The sequence below is a fragment of the Simochromis diagramma genome, unplaced genomic scaffold (genome assembly GCF_900408965.1).
Source record: "Simochromis diagramma unplaced genomic scaffold, fSimDia1.1 OVJJ01000421.1, whole genome shotgun sequence".
NCBI classification, from domain to species: domain Eukaryota; kingdom Metazoa; phylum Chordata; class Actinopteri; order Cichliformes; family Cichlidae; genus Simochromis; species Simochromis diagramma.
The window spans coordinates 6,056,550-6,078,623 of record NW_024387250.1 but is presented as its reverse complement, the minus strand read 5'-3'; the positions used below and the strand labels follow the sequence as shown (position 1 = coordinate 6,078,623).

At 41.8% G+C, this 22,074-nt stretch overlaps 2 protein-coding genes across 6 annotated transcripts in view; one reads left to right on the top strand and one right to left on the bottom strand.

The window, feature by feature from the left end:
* The first annotated feature begins 668 nt into the window (after positions 1 to 668).
* tysnd1 (trypsin like peroxisomal matrix peptidase 1) lies at positions 669 to 3,556 on the top strand. 4 transcript variants are annotated; one of them, XM_040001671.1, is made up of 5 exons: positions 669 to 794; positions 910 to 1,982; positions 2,521 to 2,651; positions 2,774 to 2,959; positions 3,135 to 3,556. In XM_040001671.1, exons 2-5 carry the CDS (start codon positions 913 to 915, stop codon positions 3,335 to 3,337), a joined length of 1,590 nt encoding a protein of 529 aa, XP_039857605.1. In that variant the 5' UTR covers positions 669 to 794; positions 910 to 912; the 3' UTR covers positions 3,338 to 3,556. The 4 variants fall into 4 exon arrangements, with proteins under 4 accessions (XP_039857605.1, XP_039857603.1, XP_039857604.1 ...); XM_040001669.1 differs by having other exon boundaries at positions 683 to 832; XM_040001670.1 differs by having other exon boundaries at positions 684 to 815.
* Positions 3,557 to 8,865: 5,309 nt separating this feature from the next.
* The window catches only part of spock2 (SPARC (osteonectin), cwcv and kazal like domains proteoglycan 2), a 41,541-nt gene continuing 28,332 nt past the window's right edge, over positions 8,866 to 22,074 (bottom strand). For both annotated transcript variants that reach the window (XM_040001597.1, XM_040001598.1), the window contains 8 exons: positions 14,576 to 14,690; positions 14,095 to 14,200; positions 12,988 to 13,096; positions 12,721 to 12,855; positions 11,786 to 12,004; positions 11,278 to 11,340; positions 10,452 to 10,583; positions 8,866 to 9,877 (listed from right to left, as the gene is read on the bottom strand). In XM_040001597.1, the coding sequence (XP_039857531.1) occupies positions 9,738 to 9,877; positions 10,452 to 10,583; positions 11,278 to 11,340; positions 11,786 to 12,004; positions 12,721 to 12,855; positions 12,988 to 13,096; positions 14,095 to 14,200; positions 14,576 to 14,690 (1,019 nt within the window). In that variant the 3' untranslated portion in view covers positions 8,866 to 9,737. The remainder of the gene's footprint in view (positions 9,878 to 10,451; positions 10,584 to 11,277; positions 11,341 to 11,785; positions 12,005 to 12,720; positions 12,856 to 12,987; positions 13,097 to 14,094; positions 14,201 to 14,575; positions 14,691 to 22,074) is intronic.

Sequence of the window (22,074 nt, the reverse complement as noted above, 5' to 3'; positions counted from 1 at the left end):
TTCATTTTTGGTTCATCCACCAAAGGAACATCCATCTATCTATTTATCCATTCACATTCACAACACTTATTAGTCCTCCTTGAACAGGAATGTCAAACTTATTGAGCTTTAGTGGGGTGGACCAGTGAAAGGCTCCTTTCTGTCCTTGTAAAGAACTACACACTTAATACTGTATAATTATGGAAGGTTCCTGTGGTGGAACTTCAAGGTTTCTGTTATTTAATTTTTTTTCTATTACTTTGGTAATAAAAAGGTCTTTATTAGTGGGGACAGCTGTAAAACCTATAAAAATACAGTTAAAAATCTAAAATCCGAACCTTATGATATTGTGGAAGAATTTCTTAAATTTATGTATTATTCACATTATTTTATTGTATAATGCCTTTCTGCAACTAGATTTTAGCATGTCTCAGTGTCTCTCACACTCATACTCTGATGATCTTCTGCCCCGTGATGATGGCTGCTCTCACCAAGCTTCGTTCTGTTTGTTTTTATTAAATCCAGTATTTATTTTATATAAAACTCCATATCAAATGCAGTTGACTTCAGTCTATATGCTGATAACAGCAAAGATATTATACATAAAAACACACATAAAACATCGTAAAACGTAAATAAACTTCTAATCGGGATATAGGAACGCCCTCTAGTTTCCTTGTTTACCATTGGCTAGAAGGTGTTTGCTTTCAGACCAATCAGGTGCAGGAACGAAGCAGAACCAGGAAGTTACGAACAGGGCGAAGAAGTTAGAAGACACTGTGGGAAATATTTGCGATAAATAGTTTAAACTTAAGGTCACAGTGACTTATCTGAAGGTTTCTTCTCACTCCTGGCATGTACACATTTTAATGAGCTGCTTTTTCGAGTGTTTTAAACGCCGTTAAAACATTTGTTGATTTGCTTTGCTAGAGCATGGAGTTAAAGGACGTGGAGAGGCGCTGCTGTGTTGTCAAGGTGTCAGAGGCGTCCTCGGCAAAGAAACCGGTGAGCTGCAGCGGAGTTGTTGTCCACCCTCGCACAGGAATCATCATATGCACCGGACTCCCGTTTTCACGTTTTATCATCGACGGAGACCCCCTCTACTGGGACCACGACTTCTTGCCACCTCACAGCTTCAGTGCCAAACTTCAAATCCGCGTCAGCTTTCCAACTGACACCAAGCAGAGCGCACGGAGAGCAACAATCACACCCACCAGAAGCAAAACAGCAGCAGGGCAGAGGGAGGCTGCAGCCGAGCTGCTGATGCTGGTGAACTGCGTGGAGTTTAAACACGCTTTCCAGGCAGTTTTCCAGGAGGCCGACCAGTGGCGTTTCCATTGTGATGAGGATGAGGAGCTGCTCAGAGATTTCCACTTCCTCAGCTGGTTTGCTGTACTCAGGGTAGGTGTGGTGCTAGACAGCAGCCAGGATTCAGGCACCATCCCCTGGCAGAGCAGTGCGCCTCTCCAGAAGGGCTGCCCTGTTGTTGCCTGCGGCTCACCTTTTGGCTCCCTCTGCTTGGATCTCTTCATCAGCACCCTCAGCAGAGGCATCATCAGTAACCTTGCTGGAGAAGATAACGCTGTCATCCTCACAGACGCCCGCTGCCTGCCAGGCACAGAAGGTGGAGGGTTGTTTGTGGTGAAAGGTGCAGGCAGCGTGCATCTCATCGGGCTGATTGTGTCTCCATTTGGCTGGAAGGCCAATGAGTGGATTGGCCTCACTCTGGTCTGCTCTGCCCAGTTGGTCTTCAGGAATCTCATCAGCTGCCTGAGTGTCCAGGATCCCCTCAGAAATGTTTGGCTTCATCCAGGAGAGTCGGACATCCAGATGTCCACCGCTGCTCACGAGTCAAAAGCTGTTAAATACCCCACTGTTTGCTTTGTGGACAGTGGGCAGTTCTGGGGTTCAGGGGTTGTTGTCGGCTCTCGACTGGTTGTGACGTGCAGGCATGTTGTCAACAGGAAGTCTAAAGTCTGCTTGAAGTTCCACCATAGGGACAGGTGATGGCACATTTACTATCTTAAACCCCCTCCTAATTGAAGCAGAAATTAATTCAAACCTTATTAAACACTAAAATGTGTTAATCCACTAATCTTAGTCTTCTTTTCAAACCTAACACAGTTTTGGGTAGAAAAAAACACAAGCATAAACAAGTACTAGGAACTTGCCTGCAGATTGACCTGGTTTGGATGAGAGAAAATCAAAATTATATTCAAACTTGTGCATCAAATTCTTGATTTTTAACGCCATTAAAGATGTATTCGGTACTATTATTCCAGACTTGGAAAAAAAATGAGTGCAATTTATAGGCAGTAATAAACTTCTGAATGTATGGACAGTCCTATAAGCTGACATGGACTTGCTGCATCAAAGACAAAGTTAAATTCACACTTGCTTTCTGTATGGATCTACACCATATGGGATTATGGTCTTTTCCTGTTTATTTAGCAATTTCACCACATTTTGGAAGTATGTTTTGTGATCACAGAATGCGTAAGACTAATAATCCTCACTTTTTTGGCGATTTTCTTTTCTCAGAGTCCATGATTCAGTGGGTGATGTCCTTTTTTCCACTAAAGCATCTTCACCCTATGACCTCGCTTTGGTGCAGCTCAGAGATGCTGTCCCAGAAGCTGTGGTCTCACGGATGTGTCAGAGTTTCATTCCAGGTTTGATTTCAGTCTTGTGCAGCAGAAACAGTAGAATTATTGTTATTTTTTTATAAGCAGTTCCAGAAGAGAGTTCCTGCTTCTTTACGCTTAAAAAGCGTAATGGCCTTTTCTAACTTCAGGTGAATCTGTAGTTGTCGTCGGATACGGTGGGCTGGGTCGGAGCTGCGGTCCGTCCCTGACCTGCGGCGTCCTGTCCAAAGCCATTAGCTGGAATTGCCAGCCTGTCATGCTCCAGACCACATGTGCAGTACAAGCGGGAACCAGCGGGGGTGCTGTGGTGCAGAGATGCTCAGGAGAGCTGCTGGGTAAGGAGGTCCTGCAGGAAGAAAGCCATGTGCACCTTTTGAACAGAGGGGGGCACATGATAACCACAGAAAACGTCTCTGTGCAGGGAAAAGTCAGCTGTGCTTATATCAGTGGTTCAGTCAGCACTGCTGTGGCTTTGAATTCACAAAAAAATGTTTCTTTGTTGTGTTGCAGGGATCGTTTCCAGCAACACGCGAGACATGGCCACTAAAGTGACTTACCCACATCTGAACTTCAGCGTCCCAGTGACTGTTTTCCAGAGATTGTTGCAGCACTTTGAGCAGACAAAGGATGTTAATGTATTCAGGGAGCTGGACAGTACAGAAAAAGAAATCAGGAGGGTGTGGAGACTACAAGGTGCTCAGAGCAAACTGTAACCGAGGACCCCTGCACTACACTGACACGTGGTACAGATGACAAATCAGAATGAATTAGATGAGACATTTGCAACTGAAGGAATAATTACTGCTTAATTGTCATCTCAGAGTCATGTGGTTAACCAGAAAATCTTTATAAGGGTACTAATGTTTACAGGCACTTTAAGTACATTTATACCTGTTTAATTGCACAATAATTACATTAAATTAATTTTTTTTTCAGCTAATGTTTAGTGTTTTCTTGGTGTGCTGCTGGATTCCCAAGGTTATAAAATACATTTATCCATTTATAAAATAACAAAAAAAAGATTACGTAAACTGCTGGGATAAAAAAAGCGAATCATCCAACTTTTGATCCTTATTTATGTTACAGTTACAGCATCAAAGACACATTTCTCAGAGCATGTGTTAGGATTTACACCTGCGTCTGGTGCATACAGTTTGTTTTTTTTTACCAGGCGGGGAGGAATATTCAGCATAATAGGCTGACAGGCTGCTGAAAATGATTGGTCCCTTTGGGTAGCCAGAGGACTGCTGTCGGTTTCAGGTATTCAGACATCTGTTGGCAGACGTACCCACTCACAGTGAACACATTTGAGGTTTCACCCACTGGGAAGCTACTGGTTCTGATTTCCATTATCACAGAAACGTGAAACTGAGAAATGACATTTCAGAGAATTGGTTGCTGTCAGTTTTTACAATGCTAAGACGAGCTTTCTGGGCTTGAACTCCTGAGGATGTGCATACGCTCTAACATGCTGAAAGGTTTCTATTTCACTGTTCCCAGGCTGAATAGTTCATAGCGGAGTTTTCAGCAGTGTCCCAAGGAGGCTGAGGAGAGAGTTTTCTAAAGGCATTGTGCTGTTCGAAGTGCTGATATGCAGACTTGTGTCTGTATCTCATTTCTGCTGGTTTCTCATAGCTACAAGCCACACTTCACTGCAGAATGAGGTGCAGTAGGGGTAGAAATGAGCTGAGAAGAACACTGAATCCTTAAGGAGCATTTCGCACAGAGACGCATATGTTGTTTTTTTTTTTAAATAGCATCTAATTATAGGTGCAGTGTTCGTCCATGCTGCACTGCTCATTAAAATAAGGCAAATATATAGATTTTAATTTGCTATCTGTAATCACAAATATGGCTAGCCTGTCTGTGCACCAGTACCAACTTTGCTAGAGGGGAATTTTTATTTTAGAAGATGTAGTAATATTCTGAGCAGTTTACACGCTACTGGAAAAACTCAAAGGAGCACTTTTAATTAAGAGTATAGCATCAAGTCAGTTAAACTTCTGGGATCTTGATCTGGTCAATTAAGTAGCAGAGGGTTGTTAATCAGTTTCAGCTGCTTGGGTGGTAATGAAATTAACAACAGGTGCAGAAGAGAAGCAACGTTGAGACAACCTTTCTCACTAGTTTTGCATTTAGCCAGGGTCAGAGCCTCTAATAGCATGAGGTGATACCTGGATTCTACAGACATTACACAGGTAGTTCAAGTCTTCCAGGATACCAGGTTTGCTGCGTCTCCCAGCACAGTCTCTCGAACATGGAGGAGATTCCAGGAGACGGGCAGAGAGCCTGACAAGGCCCTGTTGAAGGGCCTGAACCCATTAGCAGGACTGGTATTTGCTTCTTTGTAGAAGAAGGATGAACACTACCAGAGCTACAAAATGAGTTCCAGCAGGTCACTGGTGTGAATGTCTCTGACCAAACAATCAGAAACAGACTGAGGGTGGCCTGAGGGCCTGACATCATTTAGCGGATCCCTGCGCTCACTTCCCAGCACCATTAAGCCCAATTGACATTTGACATAGAATACCAAAATTGGCAGGTCCACCACTGGCACCCTGTGCTTTTCTTAGTTAAAAGCAGGTTCACCCTGAGCACATGCGACTATGTGAAAGGATCTGGAGAAGTTGTGGAGACTCAAGACTGTCCAGGACCTCAGTGATGGCCTGGCCCACATCTGGGAAGAGATTCCCCAGGACACTGTCTTCTCATTAGGAGCATGCCCCAACAATGTCAGGTATTCATACAAGCACGTGGGGGCCATAGAAACTACTGATTACCATTTTGAGTTGCTCCAATCAATTTTAATCATTTTTTCCATTTGACTTTAAGGATTTCTTTGATTTCAGCCCTGTATAGTAGGGGTGCAACGCTGCACAAAATTCACAGTCCGGTTCGATATTTTTTTTTGATACAAAAAAATGTTCATGCCTTTTTAATTTGTCATTTATTAAAATTATAAATATATATTTTAACTCAAAAGTACAGTTTTTAAATGTAATGTTGCTGAAACAACAAAATAATAAAAAAAAAAAAATCTATCTGCTCGAGAAATCACTCATCTTTGGAAAAGAGAGTTTATTACAGAGAAATGGCTCTTTCCAAAATAAAAGCTATATTATAGCTTCTTCTGGGCTATATTCTCAGCAGCATATTAAACATATCAGGTCCCCATAAGGAGAATCATGTGCTAACGGCTGTCTAAATGACTCAGGTAAAGTTTGTAGCATGCGTGCTTGTTGTTTTTGTCGGCTTCCACTTGTCTTTGCATGGATGATGCATGCAGGATGATGTCAGAGTAAATGTGCAGTCATGTTCGTTGTGTTCCCACTAGTGCTGTCCGCGTTAATCTCGTTAAAATGACATTAACGCCACAACGCGGCAAATCTCCGTTAACGAGCTACCGCAGATCGCCAGGTGTGTGGGGCTGGATGGCGTCAACACATTAACGAGCTAACTGCGCTATCGCACTAGTTCCTTCCAATGTAATTGAGCACTGCGTGGTACATCCGACACACTGTTTTACTTTTGTCCATGACAGGCTTACCATCAGGGTCATACCTCACATGAAAACCAAAATAGTTCCAAACGCCAGATTTGAATGAGGGTGGGGGAGGTTCAATTTCGGCTAGCAGACAGCATCTTTAGAAGAAAAGTTGATAAAATAAATTAAATATTTTGTATTGTTCGATACATATGCCTACCGAACCGAAAGCACTGTATCAAACGGTTCAATATCGATATGAATATTGTTGCACCCCTACTGTATAGGTTGCTAACTTTAATTTTCATCAAAAGATGTGGCATCCTTTTCCCCCTTAACACATTACCCAGTCCACATCAGTATAGGTATCCAGCATTGTTTTCAAACTGGGATCTGATGTGTTTTCAATGTGTTCCAGCAATTTTGTTTGAGTAATGTAGTATCTAACAGTTTCAACTTATCGATGTTATATGGGTATTGGTGCACACATGTAGGTCAGTATTATGAAACAACAACAACAAAAAAAGTAAAACAAAAAATAAAAGCAGTTCATCCAACACAGTCTTAGGTAAATTTGTTTATCAGAGAATTCTGGCAAAATCATGAACCCATGCAAGGTGACTTTGCTGAGTAAGCTTCATCCTCTTGACGTCAGTAATGCACGTAAGCACCTTTCTGTCTGCCAGATTGACTCGCTGATATCCTGGCCAAAAATGAGATGTTCTTTTACAAACACAAACACTTATTGTAAGAGTGCTGTAGGACTTTTTCGTAAAGGATCCCTTACATTTATCAAATTTGACTTGTTCTTTTAGTGTCTCAATCAAAATTTCCCTTTGTCCAAAACTCTGTTTTATGACTAACCGTTTGCCTAATTAATCATGCCCATCGGCAATACTTATGTTGTGCTTATTTGCCATTTTTTTCACACTAACAAGGTGCACAGGAATACAATCAACTTTCTAAACCAGCATGTTATTTTTGTTATTTTATTGTATTGTTCAAAGAGCAGATTTAGAGACAAAAAGCAGAAAATGACAGACTTTAGTACTGCTTTTCAATGTTCCAGGAAAAAAGGAACAAATGTCAAAGCTATGCATCAGAAAGTCGGCTTTCTTAGCTGGCGTGTCATTTCAAAATATATTTGTAGTGTTTTTTTTATTTGTATTTAGTGGTCTCAGTCAATAGTTCTCCAGGCTTTCTGAAGTTCTTTCTCTGGACACTGGCTGTTTTTGTTTCCCGCCCCCATCATTGTCCAGTCCTTGTACCTGAATATTTTCAGAAGAATGCTTTTTGTCAAGCTACTTAATGCTAACCTATGAATCATTTAAGCATAAGCAAAAACTGGTACCTTGTTAACACACTCAGTATAATGTCTTTTATTGAATCAGACGTGTTAAAGTCAGATATTCTTTTAGATGAGTGGCTCCTCAGTGTTGCACTCACTCCCCACCTCCCCTCCTCCTCTCTCTCTCACTCACACACACACACACACACACACACACACACACACACACACACACACAGAGCCTCCAAGGGCATCTCCACACAAGCTCTCAGTGAGCGGCCTGCCACTAGAATCATTACTATATTTTCTCACTTGTTACATCAATTAAACTTATACCCGATTAACTATCAGCAAACTCACACATGAAATAGGATTCCCTGTCCCGATTTCCTCTTTTTTATATTATTTGTCACTTTTTAAATATAAACTTTAAACCTGTAGGTTCGATTTTTCATTTAGAAACTGCATTTACTTGCCTTGTCTTTGTCTAATATTTAAATTGATTTGATCTGAAACATTTAAGTGTGACAAACATACATAAAATTGTACTATCATACCATTTCTCTTATTCAGAATCATGTATAATGATGGGCTGGAGACACATTTCTTTTCACATTCCTGTAGACACACACAGACACTAATCTATCAAGGTTACAGCTGTCTACACACACAAAATCCAGACATTAGAACAAACATTCATCATCTTAATTAGATATATATTTTGATTATATCATTAAGAATAAAGATGATTTACTATTAGCAAAAGCAAATACAGATAAACTCTGTCATAGCATTTTGTATCTCTGTAAACATAAAATGCTGGATCTTAAGACCTTGTCCTCTCTTTCAATCACACATTTCTTGACAGCAGCCAACAACCAAAGAAGAGCTTTGAATATCCTTCAAGAAGCCTGGTGAACTATTCCTGAAGACTACTTAAAAGAAATGACAAGACAAAAGTTTGCCCAAGAGAGTTTAGGCTGTGTTGAAGAATAAAGGTGGTCATAGTAATTATTCCCTTTCAAGCTCATTAAAATTGTACAAACTCCTCTTATGCCTTATACACTCTATTTCCCTGTTCCCAGCTTCCTAGGAAATTAAAGGAATGAAGAGCGGTTCAAGACTTTTGCACAGTGCTATAGATATTTTGTATATATGTATGTCTATAGGATAGCCCAATATTTGCTTACCGGTGAATTTAAAGTCCCTCCGTTCTCTGTTAATGAGTTGATATTAAAACGCTAAATAAAACGAGCTATGCGGCTGGTTTCAAGGGTTCCAGTGGTGCTAAGCTCCAAAGTTCAATCTCCTGGTAACCCACATTAACACTCCTATTGAGTTCAGGTCAATCCTAATGCATGTTATGTCATTTTCAGCAAATAGAGAGCTGGGCTCCCCTTGTGCAGACGGGGAACAAGATGCTTTGGCTCCAGTTTAGACATGAAAAGAAAAGAGAACACACTCAGTTGTACGGTGGCCACTGGAGCCACATAGATACGTTTATTTTATTCCATTTTTTTATTAAACACAATAACCAATCCACACTATGATACGATGTACACTTGTCAACTAAGCAGCATGTTCTGCTAGTCTTTCAAGGCATTGATTACGGGACTAATAGGTGACATTCTGCCTTCTGATACACACAATATATACAAGCTAAAGAGTGACGCATGAGAAACCTTTTCTTAAGTCATGAATGAGACAGAGCACTACTGTCACATAAGAGCTGAAGCATAAGAGATGAAAATGGCAAAGTCAAAAGGTGCTTTTCAATATTCTAATGTGGCTTTCTCTCTTTTCTTTTTTTTTTTTGCCAGATTTCTGCCTTAAAGCAAATCTGGTTATCTAAATGTTGTTAATCAGCAAACATAATCGATGAAAGAGGCCCATTTGGACGACTGAAGTGCACCCGATCTCGCTTTGTTTATTTTATTCTTTTTAATGCAAAGCACCTGCAGCTTCTTAAAGTCTCCATTATGCATCAGCTAAAAACTGCTCAAAGATAGTTTAAAGGACAGACAACAGAAGAGAACAAAGATTCACAAGTATGAAGGACAAATTTCATGACACCAGACCCATAATTTCTTAACTGTGATCCCCCCCACCCCTCCCTTGCTCTTTATCATCCTGTAACAAGAATTACTTCCATAGCATCTGTATCTTCACCCTCCCTACCTGTGCCACTTTCCCCCCCCTTTGCTTTTTTTATAATCCAGTGTTGTTCTGAGTGTGAGCGCTTGATCCCGTCCATCTCTTTGCAGGATTTGTGTGTATAAGTGTGTGTGTGTGTGTAAGTTTGGGACCACCGAGATGCTCCTTTAGAGATTGGTTGGCCCGTTTACCAGATATATCCCCCGTCATCCACCTCTCCCACCTCCTCTTCTTCAGCCTCCTCTGCAGTCTCCTCGGCTTCTTTCTCCTCCTCGTCTTCCCATCCAACCCCACTTCCAAAATCACCTGAATATGCCATTTCGTAATCTGCGGGAAGACGGAGAGAAATCACACGGGCATGGGAGGGGGGGGATGCAGAGAAATCGAATTATCCGCTGTGGCCATCTTGCACATTGCAATATATTCTGTTCAGCATGCCTTCCTCTCAGTTTTGATGGAGTCCTTTCTGTGCCAGTGAGAAATGCTAAAATCAATTTAAAAACACTGACTGCAATGGCAAAAAAAAAAAAATATAGGGGGAGGGTGTTTGACTTTGTCTGGATTTTAATAGCTATTTCTAAACCTTGCCAAGGGACCTATTCTTATCAGGCACAGGTTCAGTCCAACCAGTCCTCATTTATCTTGAAAGACTTTTCTCACAGCGACAAGCGGCGCTTTAGAATGCAAATGACTCCGGACACATGAATGTGGCACTTGGTCCCTACTGTGAGTTATGCTGCAGTGGGCCTCGGCCCTTTAACATAAAGAAAGCCTTGTGCAGAATGCATGCAGCGGGGACACGTGCAGAATTGCGCCGATCTGCAATGAACTCTCACTGCATTCAGCTTTCAAGTTCAAAAAATCTGTTTTTTATCGGTATCCGAAACCTTTCGACACTCACCGCAATCTGGCTTGCCACGAATCCTCGATCCGGCCACTTCTCCTCCGTTTTGGTTGACACACCAACACTCCCCCCTGTCACACTGCTGCTTCCTGTAGAAGCCGTCTTCGTCACAGCTAGGAATGAATCGTCCTGCCATTTACACGCACACACATAAATAAATAAGAGCAGAGTAAGGTAAAGCGGCCTCGCCTTCAATCTCGCACAATTTCTCAGTGCGGCTCATCACGCATGAGCCCAAGTGACAATATAATGCATGCAGCATATGTGGAGGCTAATTCTATATTCCATGAAAACAATATGTTCATGGAGGAATACCCAGAGGAAGTCAGCATGCTGCAGCTTACTGAGGTGATGTGGGGGTGGCTGGCTATCATGATGTTATAAGGGAGGACGTATAAAAAGCAGCCTGTGATCACACTTAAGTGTAGCTGTGTTTATCGGTGAGGCAAAAATTAGCCTGGTTGTAAACTTCAGAGATGGGCGGATCTGTTGTGTTGCTTAATTGTGTTTTGATACATTTGTAAATGTAATGAAAAATAATAATTAGGGACGGCTGAACTGTCTATCCAGTCTTTCGGGGGAACGTCAGCGCGTCAGGCTGGCAGACTGCCCCCTGCTCACCGCTCTGTGTCCTTGGAGAGTCTTGACTCAGAGCCCAGTCAGCAAGCCAAAATCAAAATCTGCAGTGCACACATGCACACTCACACATAATCCCACACTGCTCCTCTTTACTTCTTAACATGCACGCGTAAGACAAACACAAAGATGCCCGTATCATGTTATAATCCACAGAAGGGATCAGGGACTAACCCCCTGCACCTACCAAACTTCCTCTTCCCGCCGTCTAATACTTGGATCCTCTCGAGTTCAGCAAGGCAGGGGGGTTCTTAAAAGAAGTGGAAATAAAGGCACAATTAGTCACAGAAGAGAGAAAATAACAAAAATCTTAGAGAGCTGCAACTATAATCCATGTATTTTAGGACCCTTTCTTCCCAAATAAATAACTGCACAATCCTGGGACCTAGTTTCTGCTCAGCTGCTTGGCTGACACGCTCAATCTCCGAGAGCTGTGGGAGAATCAGGCTGTCAACAAGCAGCAGAAATGTTTTTAGTGCCTTGCGGTGACCGTTTCGGCCCATAGGGGGACTGAAGGATGAGGAGGAAGACAAACACTGATGGGCCAGCGCACAACACAGACGCAGCCACACCTCGAGGGCAGCCGAGCGCCTTGAAGTTTGATTGCATGTGCCAGAAGGGAAAATGTCAGCATATAGACGAGTGAGTGCGAACCCACAAGCCTGCAAACCTCACATAATCCCCCGAACACTCACTCTCTCTCCAGAAGCAGAGGCACCATTCAGCAGTGGAGACCTTGCCGTCCCTGTAGGAATCGCAGGAGTTGAAGAAGGGCCGAATGCAGACCTCATACTTGTCTAGGTTGATGGCAGCCAGCTCGGCCTGATCCAGGTACAGGTCGCTATTGGTGTCCAGCTTGGAGAACATCCAGCCTATGGAGTCCTTACAGCTGGCCACCAGGCTCCTGTCCAGCACTGCCAACACACAGAGGCAGACAAACAAACATAGACTTTTTTCAGGGGGACAGCTGCACAAACGGAAAAAATCACGCCAGCATGCTCAGAAACATCTCCTGTTTCCAATGCAAATCAACTGCATTTATCATCCTCCTAATGCCTTCCAGTGCTGCCAGTTTCAACGTTAAAAAAAAGAAAAAGTTTTGCATATGAAAATGGCATTATAACGTATTGTTCTCCGGCTTTACAACGCCGGTTGATGCTTGGAACTTCCTGACTGTACCCTGAGGCATAAACATCCTCCCGTATGTGATCCAGCGTTATGTTACACTATCCATCCAAGATAGTTTCAGGCAAATGGTTGCAAGTGGCACCAACAGGACAATTTGATTTTCCTGCTGTACTTCTTTTTACTATTTTAATTATAGTGATTGGCTGATACGATTACCGATTACAAATCCTTGAACCAGAAAATAGCTCGTGGAAGGCATCCAGTTTATTTCTTTATGAGGAATCAATTATTTTTTGTGAATCTAGAGATCCAGAGATGTACAGTGTTAAACAGCCAAGAGCTACAGTGCCGACTGTCAGCAGCAGAAACAAACTTATGTCTTAAATGAGACATGAAAAATGGATTTAATGGCTTTCTTAGATATTTTATAGTACGCTACCCTGCACCTAAAGCATTGAAATGCCCTCTTCATGCAATGAGTTTATTAAGTAGTAGCGCTAACCTGATGTGGTGCTGACTGCAGTGGCTTTGGCCCCGGGCTTGCTGTTGTTGTTCTGGTTGGCATTACTCTGCAGTAGCTGGAACCAGTCCCTCAGACGCTCCCCGAGATCAGCCAGATCCTGCCCGGTGCAGCCCTCTGTGTAAGTACAGGAGAGAAAAATATTTGTTGCACCTATTTATGCAGTTATGATGGGTGTTATGCTTGAGTAGATGTGTGAGAATAAAACAAAACAAAACACGAGTTGTATGTCATGTATGTTGCTCTCACCGTGTTTACTCTCCTTGGTTGTAGGAGCAGTAGTTGGACAAGGACACAGACCAGAACACTTCAGGGTAAGATCCTTCCCTGTAAGACACGCCTGCTGCTCCAGCTTGCACTGCAACACACATACAGTCATTAAACACACACGCACACACACCGATGACATCGACAAGGGGACACAAAGGTGAAGTGAAATGAGTTATTGCCGCAACGCAGATCAAATATTCATGAGGTGACCGACTGTAAGCCTTAATTCAAAATCAGAGTCCTGCTCTTGAATGCGCTTCCCAACCTTTACTTGCACACAAGGTCAGAAATAGTGATTCAAAAGACAAAGCATTAATCAATAAACACATGGGATTCTGTCACCGCAAGCCACCAATTGGTTCCTCTGAGGCCATACATCACGGCTCTTTGTCTCAGCTTTGTGTCCCTTGAGATTCTCCTCACACTGCTTAGCTCTGAATGTGCAAAGGTGTGTGTCGGTTCTTACCAAACGACGCAGAGCACGTACAGCATGTACCACGGATTTCAAGATGTGTGTAAAAGTATGTGTACATCCGTATGACCTAAATTTGCAAGAGTTGTCAAGGCTATTTAGCAACGTAGCATATAGTAGCAGAATTTATGTGTTGAATCAGCATGTAATAATGTTCACCGAGGGGAACGAGCCACATTAGAGGAGCTCAAGTGCACATCACAGTCACAGCACTGCTAATATACGTAAAACCACATGGAAAAATTAAAGTGGTGCTCAGTGCAGTCAACTTTGTACTGTTGCTTTGCTATATGTATAAAATTCAACCATAAATCTCACTTTGTAACCATTTAACCACTCATTAATCATATTCGATATGTACAATATGGTTAGGTTTTGTCAGTTTTGGAGTATTCCACATCATCGGTGTGATTTTTCCCCTCCCAAAAAAACAGAATAAAAGCCAGACACAGCAAATATGATGCAAATTAAAACTATTTTTAATTATTATTTAATGTTTTTAATTTGTCAGGCAGTTTAGTAAACACTCCATTTTCAAAAAATGTTAAATTTCTGGCAATTATTTAATTGTTTAGACATAAACAGGTTAATTAAAGTGGGGGGTGGAGGTGTACCTTTGAGGCATAGTTGTGTCCATCAGATCCACACACAGGCCCAGTGGAGGAGATGGGACAGGGGTGACAGTTTCCATCAGGAGACCTGAGAGCGGGCTGCTTCAGCCTGCAGGACAAGGGGACAACACAACCATGTCAGCCTGGATAAGTCCAGCTTAGACAGCAACTGCTGCGTTAATTCAGAGTACACACACAGCAGCACCAAAACACAAACGCGAAGCTAACAGGCCTCCTCTGTGTTGTCCAAATGCATTAGCTTATCATTAAACAGCAGGCAGTCGTACTTACACTGGTGCACAAACAAGCTTTAATACTACGAGTGTGGCCGACAGGGATAAACACTCCAGTTTGCAGCAGACTATGGAGTGCGTGCTTGGTTGAGTTGAACTCATGTTAGTGTGCGCAAAGAAGATTTTTTTTTTTGACTATTTTTCTGTTTTGGGAATTAGTCAATTCTTGCCCAGGGGCTACACACACTCACCTGTGTTCAAGTTTCTTGCGGTTGACGCACACAGCTCTCTGGTAGCCCTGGGCGATACACACCTTGTGTCGGCTGCACTTAACCTTTTGACAAGGGTCCTTGGTGGTGTCTACATCTGGGGAGAAAAAAGAAAATGAGACATGTACTTTAGCTTCCACACTGCTTCACTTTTCCTCCCTCCGTTCCCCCTTTTCTGTCTTTTTTCTGCCCCCTACTTGCTCAGCATAACCCAAGAGTCAGTCTAAATGATCCGAGCTGTGCTGGTGTTGCACTATTTTAAATATGCACTCTGAGGCACTTTTATTTATTGGGAGGAAAAATCTTATTCTTGAACACAAAATTACAAGAGCTTCTTTAGTTTGCTTTTGATCCAATTTAGCTCCTTAGCTGATTTTTTTTTTTTTTAAAAAGCGTTGAATAACTTGCAGACTTCATCTACTTACATATTTACATTCTCTACTACACTTAAATAATTCCTGCAATCTGGGCTAAAGCCAGGATGTCTAACTCAGGTTGCCACATCCATCAAACTCTCTGCTAGCAGCACCTCACACATGCTCATATGTCATATCTGTCTCTTCCTAGCAGGCCTCCTGGAGCCTGACCTGGATGTCACCCTCTATTCTCTTTAACTACTTCAGCCTATATTCACCTGCACTATCCATGAGCACAGCTACACAGGAATAGAGTTTATTTTCACACTGCTATCACAGACTTCATACGTAGGACTGAGGTTTGCCTTGAATCCTTACTGTATCCTGTTTTATGGCAGTTAGCAGGCAGGCTTAGGATCTCCTCTTTTGTCCTTTCTGGTTGCAGAATACATTAATTCTGCCTACATCACAGGATTATTGAAGCGAACTGACAGAGATCTGATTTGAGTAGCAAATCCACAACAATACAAACCCCCCCCCCCAATCCTGCTATGGCTGAGCTGGTTGTATAACTGATTGACTGACTGCTCTGCTGCTGGGGAGAAGGCTTGGAGGCATTAATGCCCAGATGTAGACTCCTCATCCATTTAAACTGTCAGCAGTGCAGCCTTATTCTCTGGTTGCTCCTTATCCCAGTTGGCATTGATTGTGTACACTATCTCAGTACACAATATCACAGACGTATCCCAGCTTTTCTTACTCGACTCTGTCCTCTTTTGCTGCCGCCCGCCTTTCTTTTCCTCGCAGGTTTGATGTTTCACCACCCGCCCTGTCCAATTCACACCAGCGCATCAGCAGAATCACGGTGCATCAGCCAATTCCACCCTTTGGGGACCCTCTCTCTGACATGAAGGAGAAGGCGATTAAGTGTAGTAGGTAAAGGGCCACGCACGCAAAAGGCTATATGTTTTGCAAATCATTGAACCAAAGAAAGCAAAGGAAAGAGAGAAGGAAAACCATAAATACAAATAAGATGATCCTGATTTTTCTAATAGCAAAAACATTTGTAAATAAATCTCGTCTGTAGCGAGTGGCTACAATGCTGGCACGGCGTTGTGTTGTGAGTACAGAAGCATAAGGTGGCTGCCTGAGCCTCATGTTAACTTAACAGGCTTCCACGGATTAAAGCAGTGCCTGCGATGATGACGTTTCCATAGCAACAGGCTCTCCGTGGTCTGGGAATCATTTCTGGGTTGACTGTGATTTGCAGCTCAATCTGGTGTTTCTAAGAACTCTCTCCCTCTCCGTGTCTCAAACCCCCTGTTGTGCAATCATGTTTATCAAGCCACCTTTTTTCCATCTTTTCACATTCCTTTGTCTTCTCCTCACATCAGACATCCTTGCTGTGCGCCCTCACTCTTGGCCTACCTGTTTTGCTTATTATTTTCCACCTCGCATTCCACTATTTTTCCATCTATTCCCCAGTGCACCTACTTTAATTCTTTTTACTTTTAAAAAGCCTCTCCTATGGTTTTAAACTAATGCCTGTAGCAGTAAACCTCTCCTAATTAGGCTCCCCGTGCTTCAGTCTAATCCAATCGAGATTTGCATGAAGTTTATCCCTGCAGATTGGGGATAACGGAGGCAGTGCTCAGGCCACATCCTCATCATCAGCTCTTTTATCTAGTATTTACACACCCAGTCTCTAATGTCATTGGTGCTATGTTGTTTTCTAGGTAGGAGTGTTCTCAGGTGTGCCTGCACTTTGTGCAAAAATAGTCCTGCCTGGATCAAGATGAGTAAATTACTGCTGCTAAATATGATGCTATAACTGCAGGCAACTTGGCAACATTACATTACATATATTTTTTATTTTTTATAAAATAAACAGTTAAGATCTACTATGTTAATTCCAGCTTTTGTGCTAAGATAAGCTACTGGCTTTAATTATACATTTAATAGATGATCATATTTCTGTTCCATTTAAAAATGCTGATTAGTGGCAGCTTTATACCATCTAAAACCCTTTACACATTCACCAGACCTATATGGAAGAAGTAGCAGTGAAATGACAGAGATTTAACACAATTTATTAAATTAAATTATTGCATTTCCTCAGAAAATGTTAAATAGAAGAGCCTCAGGAGCAAAAACATAATTTATTTCACGTGCAAGGCAAACAGGACAAAAGGGTCTCTCTTTTGCTTCTACCTTGTTTTAAACAGGTTGGATCTCACAACATCTATCAATAGTCCTCATAGAGAGTGGACTCAGCACATTCACCCATTTTCATGCGGTCTGCCTTTGACATAACACCAGGAAGTGTCCATTTACAATTTATTGTCCTGTCTACCTGGGAATGATATATGCAAATCCAGGGTGTAATGTCTAAAAACCATTACATACTCACAAACTGTATAAGGAAGAAAGAGCAGTGAAAGGACTACAATTCAGATTACAGTGGAGATTTACTGAATGTCCTTAGAAAATGTTAAACAGAAGAGACTCAGGAGCAAAAACATAATTTGTTACAAGTACGAGGCAAGGTTGACCCCCCTCCAGAGTTGGAATAACAGGCTGTTTCCTTTGCAGCCTTATATAGTTTGAAATTACTGGATAGAAGGAACCCCAGGCGGGCCTAAATAGGATGCTCAGGAAGAGGTGATGGTGAGAAGGACAAAGGGAAATTCCCCAGGGAACTTAATTGGGTGTTTTTCTGTTTTCTGAGGTTTAGAGTTGGAGTAGTGTGCATACAGTACATGATGTGTGCACTGCGTGCAAAGAGCTGGGCAAAGTCCCTGGTAGGGGGAGCGCCAGAAGCGCTGGTTGTTGTAAAGTAAAAACAAGGTAATAGCAGTGGAGATATTTTGCAAAGGGCAAGATTTTCCCAACAAAAACAAAACGGTCTATCCATTGTCTTTATCTTTTTTTAAACACATTATCCCTTACATTTATTAATACCTTCTAGAGCAGCGATGTCATATACATGGTGGGCCACATACAGCTCACTTTGATCATAAGTGGGCCGGAAAGACTTGTTTACTTTGGTGCTGCATGAACGGCCATGGATGAGGTTTTATTAGCAGGAAAAGCTACAAAACGTATTATAATTGAAAAACCCTAAATATGTGCCCTTCTTATGCTTTTTTGATGCTTGATGCATTGCTTGTGTCGTGCGCCGATTTTGACAAAGTAGACGTCACGGTTCTGGGTCGGATCGACCCAGCATTTTGAGTTTTTTATGTCTTGGTTTATTTTTGAATGATCGTCTTGTTCTCTGGTGTCTTGTTTATTATTATTATTATTATCATTATTATTGGTCTTTTGTTCAGTGGTTCTGGTTTAGGGTTTTGTTCGCTGGTTTTGTGTTCTCATGTTTTGTGTGGGTTTACTTCTGTGTCCAGTCTGCGTCTTTGTGTAGTGATCTCTTGTTTCCTGTTTTATTGTGAAGGTCTGCGTCTCATGTGAGTGTATTCAGTTTTACCTTCCTTGTCTCGTCTCGTTAATTACTTCCAGCTGTGTCCCCCACCTGTGTGTAATCTCCCTGTGTCTCTCTGAGTGTATTTCAGTCGTGTCTCCTGTCATTGTAGTCGCTGGTCTGTCTGTGTATTCACCGTGCTTCATCTGTGTGTTCTACCTGCTTTCACCGTCATTTACCTCCGTCCATCCTCCCTCATGTTCAGGTCCTGGTTTGTGTTCAGTAGTTTAGTTGTTCCCAGTTTAGATAGAGAAACGGGACAGAAGGCTATTTGCTTTGTGTTCAATAAACCACCTTCTCACCTTCACGACTGCCTGCGATAGGATCCTCCTTTATCATCTCCAGTGTTGGTCAAGTTACTTGAAAAAAGTAATCAGTAACTAATTACTGATTACTTCCCCAAAAAAGTAATCCCGTTACTTTACTGATCACTTATTTTCAAAAGTAATTAATTACTTAGTTACTTTTTAAAAACACAATTTACAACCTGAATAGGTGATAAAGCGATAGATCTTTCAGCCCAATTCTACTTTTTCTGCATAATCCATCATACGAAATGTAATCAAATGGAAAAGTCTCTTTTTTTTTAACTTGTTTTATTAGTTTTAATCTTTTAACTTTATGCATAAAGCAAAAATTTAATTATATGCACCATTCTCTGACTTGAAGAAATTAGTTAAACATTAGTTAAACCTATTTTCTGCACATTCCAGCACATTAAATAAAATATTTTTTGTGTTTACACTCAGTCTTTCAAATGGATGCAAGTAAAACACAGCAGAAAATAAATAAAATCAAAGACTAGCGGTCCTTTTGCTATATTTTCACCTGTAAAGCAGGAGTGCAGTAGGCGGAGGTTTACCCTGGTGCAGGTGTGCCGCAGCGGTCAGTGGAAGAATCCGCGAGTTTCTCTGTGAATTTCACATTACGTGGTAGCGCGCTCGGTGCTTGTTTAGGGTTTTTTTCGCTGTAAAAAGAAGTTTTCTTCCCACGCACAACAGACACTAATGTTTTTGTCACTTTTTATGGAATCGAACTCAAAGTAAGGTCAGTACTTCCGCGCTTTAAATGCTGCATGCTCATACTCTCTCCCGCACTCGATATATTATCCATTGTTGATCTGCACACAGCTGTTGTCACAAACGTCGCACTCGCTTACGTCACTGTCATGAGACATTCACGCAAAAAAAAAAAAAAAATCACGGTTTTAGTAACGCAGCGTTCCTACAGGAAAGTAACAGTAATCTAATTACCGTTTTTGCAATAGTAATCCCTTACTTTACTCGTTACTTGAAAAAAGTAATCAAGTAACGCGTTACTGCCCATCTCTGATCATCTCCACACGGCTCATCTCACTCGCCGTGACAAGTTTTGACTTCTTCTCCTCCTATAGCAGTACTTTAGCAGCAATGTTATCTGAATGGCGGCACCGATCCTTCAGGACAATACTGCAATGGCTTCCTGTGCCGTAACAGTGGGTATGAATTCAAGTTTCTGTGAAACATTGTTGTGTGTGTGAGTGAAGCGGCCATTACAGTGGGTATATCTCAGCCTTTATTTTTCAAAGCCATCCAGTGGAGACTTTGCTGGGCTGATTTAGGCCCCCGTGCCTTATATTTGAATCCCTGCTCTAGAGGAACAGTCCTTGTAAAGTGTGGGTTCAGCAAAATTCCCCATGCTGTTTGCCTTTAATATATCCAGAAAATGGCCATTTACCATTTATTGGCCTCTCTATCTTAGATCAGCATATGTAAATCCAGTGTACACTTAAAGGTATACTTAAAAACATCAGTGCTCTACACATGCACTTAATTGTTAGGGTGTGTGTGCTTGATTACTCTTGCAACCTTACATTACAACAGTTTGTCTACCACAATTTAATGTCTTTAAGTATGCCAATTTAGTCATTTGTGGGGTTGCACAACTCAACTGTAGATTTCCTGGACCTGTTTTTACAGCAACAAAGAGAGATCACTGCAGTGCAGCTTTAGACAATGGAAACAGCAAAACATAAGGAAATTAATGACAAATACTCATTCATTTTGCAACACATGTACTGCAGATCCTACTCACAAATATATACACTTCACTGAGGCCAACATTAGTCAAACAAATGTATAGATTAGTTTTGCTAGAGCAGCTGCAAGACCCACAGCACATGACAGAGCGGGCAGAGCAGATGCAGCGGTTGCGTCAGGTTGCAAAGTGGCTTGTAGGGCCAACAGCAAAGTGGAGAAAAGGTATCAACTGAGCCATCTGATGATATTAAGATTGGGATTAACTATTTGTTTCGGTTCTGAGTCTTTCACCCAGCCTTTTGTGTTTTGGACTTCAGAGTTCTGTTGATTCCTGGTTATAGTCAGCTTGTTTCTTAGTTTGTTATTGTGTTTTTAGCTTTGTGTTTTTGTTCCACTTACTGTTGAGTTCTTCCAGTTTTCCCTGCCTCTCTTGTGTTCCCCATGTATAGTCTCCATCAGTTCTTCCTATTGTATTTTGGAAGTCTCCTACCAATCCTTCACTGATGGAAAACTGAAAATGCTACGTCCAGAGGAACAGAATTTATAGGATCTCCTGCCTTGTGTACGCTGCATTTTGTAGTACTTTCTCTTGTTTCTCAGATAAATTTCTGTTGTGTTCCCTGCTATTCCACATCTCATTAATTATCTTGTGTGTTTATATAGCCCTTATCTCCCCATAGATCTTTGTTGTCTCACCCTGTTTCATGTTCATGCTAATATTCATCCCAGTCTGTAGTGTTCCTGTAGAGTGTCCCCATGTTCCTGTGTTTACTGATGGATTTTGGTTTGCCTTAAATAAAATGTCCTTTTCACTTGACACCTGCTCATGAGTCTGAATTTGGGGTCCTTTTCCATCACTAAATTTCACACAATTATCTGCTAAAGTACCAGGACAAAAAACACACCGCAAGTCAAACAAAGACAATGCAAATGAAAACTTTCCCATCAGAGATATTCACAGCGTACTTAGTTGTGCTTTGCATGTAATGTCAAATAAATGAAGACAATTCCTTAATTGGCTTGTGTCTTATCTATCTGTCCTTTAATAAGCTGCGGTGAGCTCTCTTGGCCACCCTCATTTGGGACAGCATCGACTAAAGCGGAGTCAGCTACTACGATTCCTGAATGCAAATTTCCACCTCAGTCTGTTGACGGCTTTGGCTCTCTTGTCTGTTGACATTTCTAAAGCTCTGTCTTCCTCTGCAAAGCAGTGTAGCAGTCTGGGCAGCCCGGCTGAGAAATGAGGCCTGTAGGCTCAGAGCTTCGGAGTAAAGACATCACACTGATTTAGTGATGTCTCAGAGGGACAAATCTCCTCTTTTCACTCTTTTGCTTCATTAGGCCAGTCATAAAGGAAGGCAGATCAATGGAGGGAGATAACACACTTGCGTCAGAATGAGAGAAAGGGAAATAGATGAAGGGTTTTATGCTGTGTGAAATGAAAGATGTGGAATACTACTCATCTGACAACCTAAGGCAAGCATTTTAAAGTTTCATAAAAGCTGAAGACGCAAATGCCACTTGTGAAGTTGATCCACAGTATGCTGGTGTGTTTGACTGCAAAATAGATAAGACGAGAGCCTCAAAAACTCAGGATTAAGTTCAAAGATGACATTTCATTTTTTAATG

What these genes read in the sequence shown, in the direction of transcription:
- tysnd1 (XM_040001671.1), top strand. Translation starts at nt 913, where the DNA reads ATGGAGTTAAAGGACGTGGAGAGGCGCTGCTGTGTTGTCAAGGTGTCA. An exon ending in GTGTCAGAGTTTCATTCCAG is followed by an intron (nt 2,652 to 2,773) that starts GTTTGATTTCAG and finishes TTCTAACTTCAG; the next exon opens with GTGAATCTGTAGTTGTCGTC. An exon ending in ATGCTCAGGAGAGCTGCTGG is followed by an intron (nt 2,960 to 3,134) that starts GTAAGGAGGTCC and finishes GTTGTGTTGCAG; the next exon opens with GGATCGTTTCCAGCAACACG.